Raw genomic sequence first — 12,907 nt, 5'->3', positions numbered from 1 at the left:
TTTGTGGGCCCGGCTTGTGGTTGGCCTTGTGGGCCCGGTTTGTGGTGGGCTTCGTCGGCCCGGTTCGTGGTGGGTCTTGTGTGCTTGGTTTGTGTTGAGCCTTTTGTGCCACGGAAAACGAATGGTGGGCATGTGTGCCCCAGAAGCCGAATGGTAGGCTGTGTGAGCCCTGGAATGGAGCCTGGAACCTGTGATTCCCCATGCCACAAGTGGGGGAAATGTTGAAGACATTGTGCACACTTGGTTGCTCGTGCTTATTTCTAGTCATCATGTTCTAGGTACTCTTGTGAAAATTATGCATTTGTTAAATAAAAAAAAACAAATCATGGTCGTGCATGCTGGCTAAGGGTAAACGGCCGCCAGTAATAACCAGCCAAGAATCTACATGAGCTGATGACTCCATTATCTCTGACAATCTGATCCAACTTCAATCACATCTGTCTTTGGATGAGGAACCACGGAGCTCTGGCATGACTCACTCAAGTCATGCTCACGGCAGGGATGTAAAAGAAGGGGCTGAGCTGAGCTGGCTGGGCCCGAGGCCGAGTTGAGTTTGAATCAGGTTTTGGACTGTTGTGTGGCCAACAATATTACCCTGTCGGCAAAGAAAATGACATTGGACACGGCTGTTTCATACGTTGACATGCTAATGGGAAGAGAGGGTATAGAGGCTGACCCGACCAAAATGGCTGCTATCCAAGAATTTCCATCTTCCTCTAATATCACCGATCTGCGGTCCTTTTTTGGTTTAGTTAACCACTTGGCTTCGTTTTCTAATGAAATGGCAGAAAAAGCTGCGGATCATCGCCCTCTCTTTCGCTCATCAAATGCCTTTCAGTGGTTGGAAGAACATGAGCAAGCCTTCAAATCCGTTAAACGTCACCGCCCATTCTCGCACATTTTGATATGAAGAAAAGGTTCCGTCTTGAAGGTTTCTTAGGTTTCGAAGATAAACGTTATTCCCCACCGATTAGTTGGCGGTGCTCATTTTTAAATTTGTGGCAAAATGTTAAAAGGTTTAGATAGAGACTTTAAGGGGTATTAATATCGTGTTAGGTTAGGTTGGGTTAGGTTAGGTAAGGTTTGATTAGGTCAGGCTAAGATTTAAAAAAGTAGCACCGCCAACTAATCGGTGGAGAATAACGTTTACCGGTTTCGAGTTGCTTCAGGATTATGGCCAAATAAACAACCCGATGTGGAGAGTAGTGCAATGTGGAGGCCGTTTCCTAACTGACGCTGAGACTAGGTACTCAGTGGGCGAATATGAGGCTGTGGCTATCCAATATCCATTCTATCTTGCCAAATGTACTTGTGGGGTCTTCCTGTTTTCGAGGTTGTACCACAAGCCACTCCAGTCCATAGCCACCTCTACCAACGTGGGATCCGTCGACAACCCAAGAATGCAACGGATCTTTAAAAAACTGACAGAATGCAACTTTACAGTCACGTGGTTGGCTGGAAGAACTTATTGCATTGCAGATATCAGAGTTCATGCCTTTAAGGGAAAATGTTGCAAGTTCCAAAGCTCTAGTTTCATTTTTTGGGGGAGGGAGGTGTTATGACCTTTGCTAAAAGTCTTATGACCTTCAGAAGATATCTCTATTGATAAGCATTATTGATGTTGATTTCTCTAGAACATCCCTGTTGCAACTTTGAACACACTTACATATTGGATGATTTTTTCGTTTATTTCAAGCAATCTGGCTGTAAGTACGGCCAAAATAATTCTCATTTTGCAATTTTCCAACTCTAGCTAGTCTTGTGATCTATATGATACATTTATGAATGTATAAAACAAACGAAAATGCGCTGTTTATAAATTTTACTTACATTTTTCTGCTTGCTTCAAAAGTGACCTAATGTGCAAGAAATGATCTGGTAATGTGTAGAAAGCACGTCAAACACTCTAATTGCTGTACAGAAAATCCTATACGATGCAAAATAAAAGTTTAAGATTCACTTCAAAACTTAGATTTGGGCCCTGGCACCTTTCAATCGAGCTGCAGCAGGCTTGCACAGCTGCCTAAGTGTCCCCCGGCCCTCGGAACTGAAAGGTTAGGAGCCGTCCAAAATTTGGTGTCTAGGTCTGAAACATTAATAGCTTACACAGACACGTCCTTGCCCTTTTAGCCGTTATTATAAGTTTTTAGAACCGTTTAGTCGCACCGCTTTAAGTTTCAAAATCACGCAACCTTGCATGAGTACAAAAACTACCAACCTATTTACCTCGAATTCTATGCACGTCAACAATTTTGTCGTTTTTAAAAGCCAGAAGGGAATGTACTTATTCTCCTTTAACTATGAGATCACTTAAAAAATTCTGGAAACCCATCGCTAACTTGAATACTTTAATTGATTCGATTTATTTGCAGGTTATTTTTAATGTGTGTATGAATCGAATACATACCTTATATATATACCTTGTTTCTAAAATCAACCCATATAAGATGAGCGACGATTTATTCCCCAGCTTCACATTTTCTTTGTTAGCTTGCTATTAGTTACTATGACAAGGAAAATCGAAATATGACCACGAAGAATTTTGTGGACAAGTGCTAATCTATACAACGCGTCATTAGCTCGCTTTGAAGTTTTGACAAGTATTCATCAAATTTTTGGCAACTCATTCGATTTTCTCTTGAATACCTTCTCTTTAAAATGGTCTCAAGGCTTTCAAGATCAGAGTCGGAAAAATCGGAGGGCTCTTTAACTTGAACCTTATTCTACCTAAGTGTAGCCGAGCGGTCTAAGAGGCAGCGTGAACAAGGCAAGAATCCTCTCCCTGTCGTGTCGTGGGTTCAAACCCCGGCGCCGGAAGTAACCCTTCCTCAATTATTGCCCTTGAAATTGTGTCTCCTAACGTGAATGTTGTTATAGAACAAGATCGACCTCTGAGGTTTGATTGCTCACCATCGATTTATTGTTCATAGACCGCCGGCTTACCTGTATCTGTGAGCAACACCGTTGGAAACGTAGTGTGAGCATCATTTTCTTTGTAGAACCAAAATCTCGAGTTATCACTCAGCCAGAAGTAGCCATGATCAGCGAGTTCTTTCTTTGAGGGAAACTTGGATGCCGGCAAATGACTCAATTCAAAAGGTTCCACTGGAAAGCGGGTGTTGTTGTAATGTCGCAGATACAGGTCCATTACGTTTCGATCAGCTGTGAGATTGCGACCAATCAGCGCCACAAAATCGCCTTTAAGGCCCTTCTTTTGAACTCGGTGGGCTGTGTCGGGCGCAACATCCCACCAGGATTCGTCAATGTCCTGCTGCATGGGGTTTGGGTCGTAATTGGCAATTGTATCCACTATAAATACGGCTTGCACTTGTGCGCCTCCACGATCAATGCTGGGCATGACGTATTGTTGAATGAATTTCAAACTACCAATGGAGCCCACCTCCTCAGAGTCGAAGGCCACAAATATGACGGAGTAGTCTTGCTCGAAGCATTGTGCCATTGTCACAACACGAGCCACCTCCATTAAAGTGGTCAAGCCCGACCCATTGTCATTAAAACCACTGGTATTTGCCACCACATCCCAATGGGCCCCAACGATAATGGGTCTGTCCATTGCCGAGTTAAAAAACTTTCCCGGTAAGATCCCGATCACGTTGGTGCCTTCTTCAAACACGGACTCCTGGAACAAAGGATGAACAGATAGCGTGAATAGATTCGGGAAAGCATGAATTCATTCATTGTCTTGAGTCTTTAGATGATTGATACCTTTCTAGCTTTCAAAGGAATCCTCACTTTTGCAATGGTCTCGTAAAGCGAGGAAAAATATTTCATGCATGCAGTCACAAATGAATCCCAAAATGTAGTGTGGCCAGAAATGTGAAACGTTTTTGAAACAGACACGAACCAGATGATGTATAGATTTCAGTCAGGCATAAACAAAGCGTGCAATTTTGAGTTCAAGTTTTGTTTTCGAGAACCAACTTGGAGGACGGATAAGACGAGCAAGCAATTAACCATTCGACGAAGCAAGCAAACATCAAGCATTCCTCCATCCATTCATTCCTCCAACCTCCATCCATCCATCCATCCATCCATCCATCCATCCATCCATCCATCCATCCATCCATCCATCCATCCATCCATCAATTGGAGTCAAATGGGTAAATACGTGCTTGATCTATGGATTGGCAGGTGTTCTTTCGTGACCTCAGAGCTTCTTGACTTGGGACTTCAATGCAAGAGTGAGATTCAATCCAAAAGACACATGGGAAGCTTACGGAGCCCAGATTTTTATTGCCAAGGATTTAATCTTAGATCGAGAAAAGATCCAACTTTAATACGACTATTCGCTTTAAAAAATTGGGCGCTGTTGATCTTTGGACAGACTGAGGATTTTCTTTTCACCTATTGGTAGGCCAAAAATCTTTTCGTAGCGTATTTTGATATGGGTCGAGTAAATGGAATGAAGCGTACAAGCACGACGTCCCTGAATTCGAAGACGAAAAGCTTGAGTGTCTGGACAAGTGAAAATTGAATTACGCACGCTGCGCAGAAGTTTGTTTGTTTGTTACGAAGTCGGATGGCAATTCTCTTGCTCGGCCTGCCATTTGATTTTTGGGTGTCCCAATTGAGGGATATTCCCACTACGTCTTCACAGCCAACATAAATTATAACCTCACCCTCGGGAATGACCGCAGGTTCGCCCATCTAAACTGTTAAAGCAGCTGTAATCAAATACCACTGAGAAGCTTTGACTTGGCTAGCCTGGGATCGAACCAAATTGGAAAGCGGATGCTCTACCAATACGGTACCCCAGAAGGCCTGCTGTGCGGATGTATTTTGAGAAATTTTTCTTCAATTTTGATCACAGGCTAGGTATAGCCTCCTTACGCTGGACGAAATATTCACTTGTACAGGCGCTCATGTTTTAAGTGTTCGAATTCGGGGACGTCGTGCTTGTACGCCTTATCGTTCATTGTATTTACTCGACCCACATCAAAATACACCACGAAAAGATTTTTGGTCAGCCAGTAGGAGAAAAAGAATATCCTCAGTCTGTCCAAAGACTCTCCACTAGTAGATGAAGAAAGTAAAGACATTCAGCAGGTCTCGTCCATGAAGGACTTAGGTGCTGTCCTCCAAGGCAATGGAAAGTTCGATGAGCAGTATATCATATGAACTCATGTATATGAGTTAGAAATTTACTTCTTTAAGTAGCAGTTGTCTGATTGAGAGGTCACTGGGATACTTTTCAAAACAATAGAGATACTAAAAACCCAACATAAAAAGCGCAACATTAGACAAAAAAGATTTGAAGGAAAAAACTATGAAATACGAAAAAAAGTCCAGAACAGTTTTTTAGGCATATTAATACGAATATTAATGAGTAATATTTGTGACAGTTGATTAAAATACAATTCAACATGAACCATTCCTTTTATGGATAGATGAATTGGAGCTAAATTTAACACCTTAACAAAGTACTAATAAGCCTTAAAGGTGCAAATAACTTCCCCAAATTTGGTTATGGCGTCATCTTCCTTTCCTGTTTCAATGTCCCAATATGTGCATCATGAACCATGATGCTAACTCATGTCAGGGCAATTTTCAGTCACATCTTGAATATACTGCGCCCATTCGAACTCGTGGAAAACTTCTGGAAAGAAAGCTTTTGTCGACTGATGGTCAGTCCACGCTATAAAATTCATTTAATCTCTCAGAAGATATGTTTTGGAAATATGTGTATATTATAGTCATTTATTTATTATCACTTTAAATTCAATCGACATTTGTTCAGCATATGAATTTGATTTGACACAACCTGATAGCCCTTGAATCCAACTGTTACTTAAAAGATACTACCGGATAAGAAACTAGTGTGAAACAAGTTTTGAAAATGAAGGAGTCCAAGAAAGAAGCGAGTCGGACTTCATTGTTCATCCGAGCCTGTATTCTCAAGGGCTTGACGGTGCTCTCAAAACGCATACTAAACCTCTGCAGTTGTTACATATTACCCTAAGACATGGGTTGGGACAAAGATTGTGTGTGGTTTTAAAAACGTACAGAATCAGATACCTTTCGTACCTTCTCTGAATACTGTATGATCCTAACCTTTCTAGCCTCTCCCAATACGAGAGCTCTATGTTCCTGGTGAGCCGAAGGTAATGCGTTTTTTATCTGAAATCTCTGGTGTTTAATTGGTTTTTTGTTCTTGACTTTCCACGTTGTTGGTGAAATGATCAGATAATTGGAAGAAGATAGTAGTGGTGTTGAAGAACAAGGAACTGTATTTAAGGAAAACTATTGCACCAAAACTCGAGTCCACGTGGAAGTCAAGATTACCCCCTCTGTTGTGTAAAATGTTGTCAAGGTTTGGTTGCCAGACAAAGACTTTGATCCCAGTGTCACAGTTAGTAGACAACTCCAAGTGAATATATGCGATACTTTGAGGTGTTTTATAGGATTTAATTGTCAGTCATGGCGAAGGCTTTGACTATTTTGGTCCGCAATTGTGGCATGGTGGAGGAGGGTATAAGTGCCCCTGAGTCAATGGAGCGACAGTAACATGTTTTTGTCCTGAGAATGGGATTTGGCCTCCTTATAGTGACCTCTCTGCTATTGAAAATGTTTGAGCCATCTTCTAGCAAAAGCTTGATGAGTTCAAGATGCAGCCAAGTAATCTAGTTACATGCAGCATGGGCAATCTTGTTTTATTGATACTAGAGTTACTGTCTTAACTCAACACAATGGCCTAACTTGGCGGGCAAAGGAAAGCCTAGTCGTTTCCTCTCTTTAGAGTCCCTACATGGACATACTGGATCAGATTCAGTCCAGAAGACTGTTCGCTCTGGTGGCTTTTTCATCATGCATGTTGGGAGAGATCGTGTACAAAGTATTCTTTGTAGGGGGCTTTCCGGCTGGCGCTGTCAAGTAGGAGGTCAGTCCTGATGGGTTTCTTATTCCCTTTTCGAAATCGACATTTCAGTCGTTAGAGAATCTAGAGGAGTTTCAATCTTGAGCAAACCCTCCCAATATGTTGATGGAGCCACCAGAACGAACGGTCTTCTGGAGGGGATCAGATCCAGTATGTCCATGCACGAGCTTCTACTAGAGATATGGACTGCGAACGGAAGCCAAAGTTTCTCATCTCCTAAATTCCTAGCTAGTTTATTCCTAATAAGCACCTGATACTACCACAAGATCTTGTTTCATAGATGAACGTGGCCAAATTTAAGCTCAAAACTATGCTTAGGGAACTCAGGAAATAAGATCAAAGTTATGTAGTTAACACTACATAAAGTTGGAATTTTCGACCTCCTCTTGGTCAAATACATAAGCTTTTGACGCCATAACTTTGAAACGGACCACTTTACAAATGAACGATATAAATAATGGCCTGCCTTTAATTGAAGTTATCTACGTTTCTTATCAATCAAATCGACCACATTCAAGATGTGGGTGGACAACCGACTTGTACAGCGTTAGCGTCGTGATACTATCTTAAGTCCAAAGATAACAGCACGATGCTAACTAACACTTAACGAGTCAACTGTCCAACCACAACTCCAACTTGTTCAGCGGGTTTGCAAAAGGTCGAGCACGTCCAATTATGTACGCTGGATCAATGAACTAGTTTTAGTACATGAAGTTCAGATTACATACCTGCAATCTTTTAATATTTTCTAAATTGTGAACTTACCAGGGTCTCGCCAAACTGTTCGGCATATTGTCGGATCGGTAGCTCATGTTTGAAGTCATGCATGCCCACGAGAAGACCTATTGTTCCCATGGTCTGGTAAAGGTAACCACCAATTAGTTCCCTAAGCTTGGGATGGGTTTCAACACTCCTTGGTTGGGACAAAATGTGAACGAGTTCCAGCTTCATACGTTCCACATTCACTTGAAGAGCGTTAAGATCATCAGAGCGCCCGACATGTCTCATTCCTTCCAATATGGCTTCAAAAGGATCAGCTATCATTCCTTGTAGTTGGTTGAAGTCAACTCGATTGATTAGGGACTGTTGATCCAGAAACTCAGGTGGGATGGAATAGAGCCTAACTGGAGGATATTGCCAATGGAATCGGATATCTGAGAGATTGGACCGTGGAACTGATGCAAAGAACAGCTCGATATAACGTCCGAACATTTCGGTGCTCTCGTGGTCACCACGAATGAGAGGGGTTGGAGCCATACTAATTCCTTGGGCGTGGAGAAGAGTGAAAGGGCTAAGTCATATAATATGATATGATTTGAAAGTAATGCAAGAAACGTACGATCTATCTTGTTTTGTGAGAGGCAAGTTTATTTTACGTTGCGTCTCCGTGAAGCCTTTTGAGCAGTATCAAGTATTTTCAAATATTGTCGAAAGAAGAGCTCAAAGATGGGCGAGAATACCAATAATAAATAGATATTAATAATATCAAAACAATATCAAATAATATCAAAACAATTTTACCAAATGAGAGTGCAACTTTCTCCTTTTTCAAGGACAATGAGCCATATTTTAAAGATCCTCGAAATAATTGTGCAGACTCTACGCATGAAATGCTTTTTGGTTGTAACTTTCAAGAAATAAAAAAAAACTCTAGCAAATATAATAAAAAATCGGCCTCAAAAGAGGTTTGTTTGTTATTTTTTGTGGACTTCCTTAGCGCTCCCGGGATTGGAATCCAGCAGCTCAAGACGAGAAGATCATTCATTTTACTTGACATTTATTTATATATATTATTTGATCGACCAACGAATTAGAGTTGGCTGATTTGGCTAGTCCTTGAATGTAGGGTTGATGTATTGAATGGTATCTAAAAATTTGTCCAAGTCTGACTTGAAAGATGCAACCAGATCAACAAGGCCTACGTATTCCCTACGAATATTAGAGAGAAGCAAATTGAACAATGAAGGAGCCTGAGAAAGAAGAGATGTGGACTTCATTGTTCGAACTAGCCTGGATTCTCGAGGGCTTAAAGGTCCTCTCAAAACGCACATTAAGCTTCTACGGTCACTACAATTGACCCTAAATCCTGGGTTGGGACAAAGCTCATGAATGCTTTTGAAAACGTACAATATCTGTACGATATTTGACAATTTTTCTTGTTAATGCTAACTTTTAGAGCAAGCGATTGTTAGATGATAATAAATTAATAAATTACCTTATTTTAAAGATCTTATACTATTATTTATTGCCATGATGCAATTCGATTTATCGAATATTCGGGGCAAATTCTTATCAAGTAATTCAAAGCTATTCCATGAAGGATAAAAAAGATCAGTCGAACTTGCTAGTTCTTCTTAATTGCGTTATTCTTCAAAACTTTTTTATTTACCAATGAGTTTGCGACTTTTGGTTCGATTTGCCATATTATTTGTCAGTTTTGAGTTCATTTGCTAATTGTTAAGGGATTTTACGGGCTTAAAAGGGCCATTGCATCTGCCAGTCCTCAGAACTCTCTTCTGTTCATATAGATTTGGGTACAAGATCAGACAGCATTAGAGAAAGATGAAAACATAAACGGAAATCTTACGTTGGATTTTTCGGGAACGAGACAGAATGACATGAGATTTTTTTTGTTCTGCAGACTTCCTTTCTGTTACTGAGAATGAAATTCCTAGTAGTTTCAAGACTGGAAACTTATTTTCCTGAACTTTTGTTTGTAAATATTAATTGATTCACCAACAAGTTAGAGTTGGTGTATCTCCCTAGCCCTGGAATATAGGGTTGATTATGAATTTTAGTCAAATTAGTTCAGCAGGTTTGCAAAAGCTCGAGCAGGTCCAAAGATGTTTCATTAGGAACATCATAGGATTGAGAGAGCTTTCGTATTGGGAGAGGTTAGAAAGGTTGGGATTGTACAGTATTCAGAGAAGGTACGAAAGGTATCTAATATTGTACGTTTTCAAAAGCATTCATGAGCTTTGTCCCAACCCAGGATTTAGGGTCAATTGTAGTGACCGTAGAGGCTTAATGTGCGTTTTGAGAGCACCTTCAAGCCCTCGAGAATCCAGGCTAGTTCGAACAATGAAGTCCACATCTCTTCTTTCTCAGGCTCCTTAATTGTTCAATTTGCTGCCCTCAAATATTCGTAGGGTTTTTGTATGGGTTGATCCAGTAGCAAGATTTAAGTCAGACTTGGACAAGTTTTTGACTAAAATTCCGGATCAACCTTATATTCAAGGATTAGCCAGATCAGCCAACTCCAATTTGTTGGTCGATCAAATAATATATAAATAAAAGTCAAGTAAAGTAAATAATCTTCTCGTCTTGAACTGCTGGGATTCCAATCCCGGTAGCGGTAAGGAAGTCCGCCCCAAAAAATATATTAATAATTATAATAGTTTTGGACAAATTCAAAGACAATTGTCATTTCTCATTCAAAGCATATTCGTTGATATCTTACTTACTTTTATTGCCTTGTGCTTCCACATGATTTAAGGTTTTGCACCATGCCAGGATGACAATGATTGGATAGGTGATTTTTTCTACACCTTTCATCACAACTCAGATGTCAAGGCGTTGTCGTCTCTTATTTGGTGGCTTGTCCCACTTGTTCGTTTTGCTTGGCAAACATCGACCGGAAGTTCACATCTCACACAAACACCTTACGCCATGCAACACCCCAATCCATCCTCAGTAAGGTGAAAACTCGATTGTGGCTGCAAATGATGAGTTTTAATACTGAAAGAAATTGGCCTTCTTTCAGTGTATTTCTGTCAGTTTGAAAACGACAGACTGCCCATACTTGCTAGGAAAAATGGCTATTAGAAGACTAGAAGAGTCAACTCTTTGTCACGTCTCGACCCTTCCACGTCTTTTCCACAACTGACAGACGAAATAGCATGCTTGTACTTTAACGGGCTAAAGTCAGAGACCATTTACCGAGCGCCGCCGTAGCCGCCGCAGCCCCCACAGCGGCCACTGCCGTCGCCTCGAGGAGAAACTGCCGTCCGTCTTGGAGGCACGCGTAAGACCCCCAAAATGGCCGCATCCCAGCCTACACGCCCAAGGCTATGATACTTTGGGCCGAGAGCATTGTAACCTGGGAAATGGGAAGATATTCGACTGGTCTGATGCCAAGCATGCACCGTACCTTCGCAAGGTCTTCCCTTAAAGCAAAAGAGAGGATCGGCGAAAATGCACATCAGTAGATTGAGGGCCTAAATGTCCCATACCAGCAAACATACCGCAATATGAGAATAAAATCTTGGAGGGACGGCCGAAGCATAACAAAACGATCTTGCGAGGTGCAGAAATAAAATCCTACGAAAGTGTGCGAGTTTGTTTCACAATAATTTAACTTGATGATGTTTTGTTTTTAAAAAGTCAGGTCCACTTCACCGTCTTGTTATGGATTTAGACACTAATCGGTCCGAGAACTTGGCCTTGGGCAGTTTTCTTGTCGAGTCCAAGTGATATAAAGACTGATATTATGAATCTAAAATAATCTTCAGGTTTCTGATTCATGATAGTCTCAAACACCTTGGACTCATCTGAAGCAAGGGAAAGGAGATGTTCGTACCTACGTACAAGTGGAGCATGCTTGAGCCACGTGCGTATGTATATTAAAAGGAAGAGAGTATAAGAATGGCTTGGCTTAACATATTTCAAATTAGAAATTGTGAAGTCACGGTAGGAGGCCACAAGTTTTGATGATACTTCCCACTCGAGGTGGTAACGTTAGTGCAACAAGTGTGTGTTACTTTAGATACACTAAGTACTCGTAAGTGATGGTGTAGCTTTTTAACTCTTGAGTTCTCTAGCTAGGAGCATGTACATTTGTAGGAGTTGAATACTTCAATGAAGTAGAAATCGACGCATCTCCTTAAATTTCTAAGTAAACAAATTTTGAATTTTCAACCAACTCTCCTAGCCTGCAACTTGGGGAAAAGATATGGACATTTTTTCCTTAAAACCACTGAAACTCTGAAAGGCTCTCGAGAATTGAGACTCCTATACAAAACTTTTCGCTTCGTCATTACAGCAAAGACAACATTGACCCAATGCGATCTAATTTTCGAACTTGAATATCTCGTCAATCTGAAGTCTGCCCAAGATGAGGATACTCGTGTTGAGGATTTTTTTTCTTGCTGATTCTCGGGAAGTTCATCCGTACAAGGGAATGAAATTTCCTGTAAGTCATGTAATGTCACAGTTTATAAAATATTTGGCAATGCAAAGTGTTGGAGTTTGCGGCTCTAGGCCACCCTTGAACGAATGGTTGATCTTTGATTGTTAACAAAAAAACGATCCAAGCCTCGTTTAAAACTTAATAATACTTCATAGAATCTTCGAAAAGAGGACGCTAGCAAGTTAAAGAAAGTTGGCGCTCGATTTCAAACAAAGGAGGAATGTATGCCTTTCGATAGCTTTTTATTCAGGGTGTTGTGTTTATGCCTCGTATTTCACACGAGGTGCCTAGTCTATGTCTAGTGCTTTGCCTTATATTCGGAAAAAACAGAATGAAGGCATTTAAAGGTTGTCCGAACCTTAGTTTTATAAACAATAAGGCTCATCTGACAAGGAGACATTCATGTGTTTGTGTAGAAGAGCGGTTATGTTTGTTTAGTGTAGAATTGTTTAGCACTACCAACGTAGACAAACGGACATTTTCAATCACATTCCTTGGAGTATGCGGTTTATGAAGAGTCTCCAAACGGTTTGCCGAGAACGAAAGTTGTCTCAGATATCCAACAAGAAAATTTATAGGATTGTATATTTGTGGATATGCTAGAGTATCCTATGAAGATTGGAAGATGATTTAGGTTGATTTAAATGACATCGGTTGTAGTTCAATAAAAAAGGTAATTTTGAAAAATTGAATATGTGTCTTCCTCATGGCCTGATCATATTTTAAAATGACAGTGCTGCCAAAATAGAGTCCATGCCTCTCCTAAATAGTTTCACCCGCATTGATATACTTTCATGGCTATGAATCTCCGTACTAGGGACCCT

The 12,907-nt window shown here is 40.7% G+C and overlaps 1 protein-coding gene across 3 annotated transcripts in view; it reads right to left on the bottom strand.

The window, feature by feature from the left end:
• The window catches only part of LOC131880804 (uncharacterized), a 15,288-nt gene extending 4,496 nt beyond the window's left edge, over positions 1-10,792 (bottom strand). The window contains exons 1-4 of one of the 3 annotated variants that reach the window (XM_059227511.1): positions 10,698-10,792; positions 10,360-10,611; positions 7,661-8,160; positions 2,944-3,640 (exon numbers count right to left, since the gene is read on the bottom strand). In XM_059227511.1, the coding sequence (XP_059083494.1) occupies positions 2,944-3,640; positions 7,661-8,160; positions 10,360-10,450 (1,288 nt within the window). In that variant the 5' untranslated portion in view covers positions 10,451-10,611; positions 10,698-10,792. Of the gene's footprint in view, positions 1-2,943; positions 3,641-7,660; positions 8,161-10,359 lie in introns of all 3 variants that reach the window. The other 2 variants (XM_059227510.1, XM_059227509.1) reach the window with 2 other exon arrangements.
• Positions 10,793-12,907: the final 2,115 nt, after the last annotated feature.

The sequence above is a fragment of the Tigriopus californicus genome, chromosome 5, assembly GCF_007210705.1.
Source record: "Tigriopus californicus strain San Diego chromosome 5, Tcal_SD_v2.1, whole genome shotgun sequence".
NCBI lineage: Eukaryota > Metazoa > Arthropoda > Copepoda > Harpacticoida > Harpacticidae > Tigriopus > Tigriopus californicus.
The sequence above is the reverse complement of the archived record's forward strand: the minus strand, read 5'-3'. Positions and strand labels throughout refer to the sequence as shown.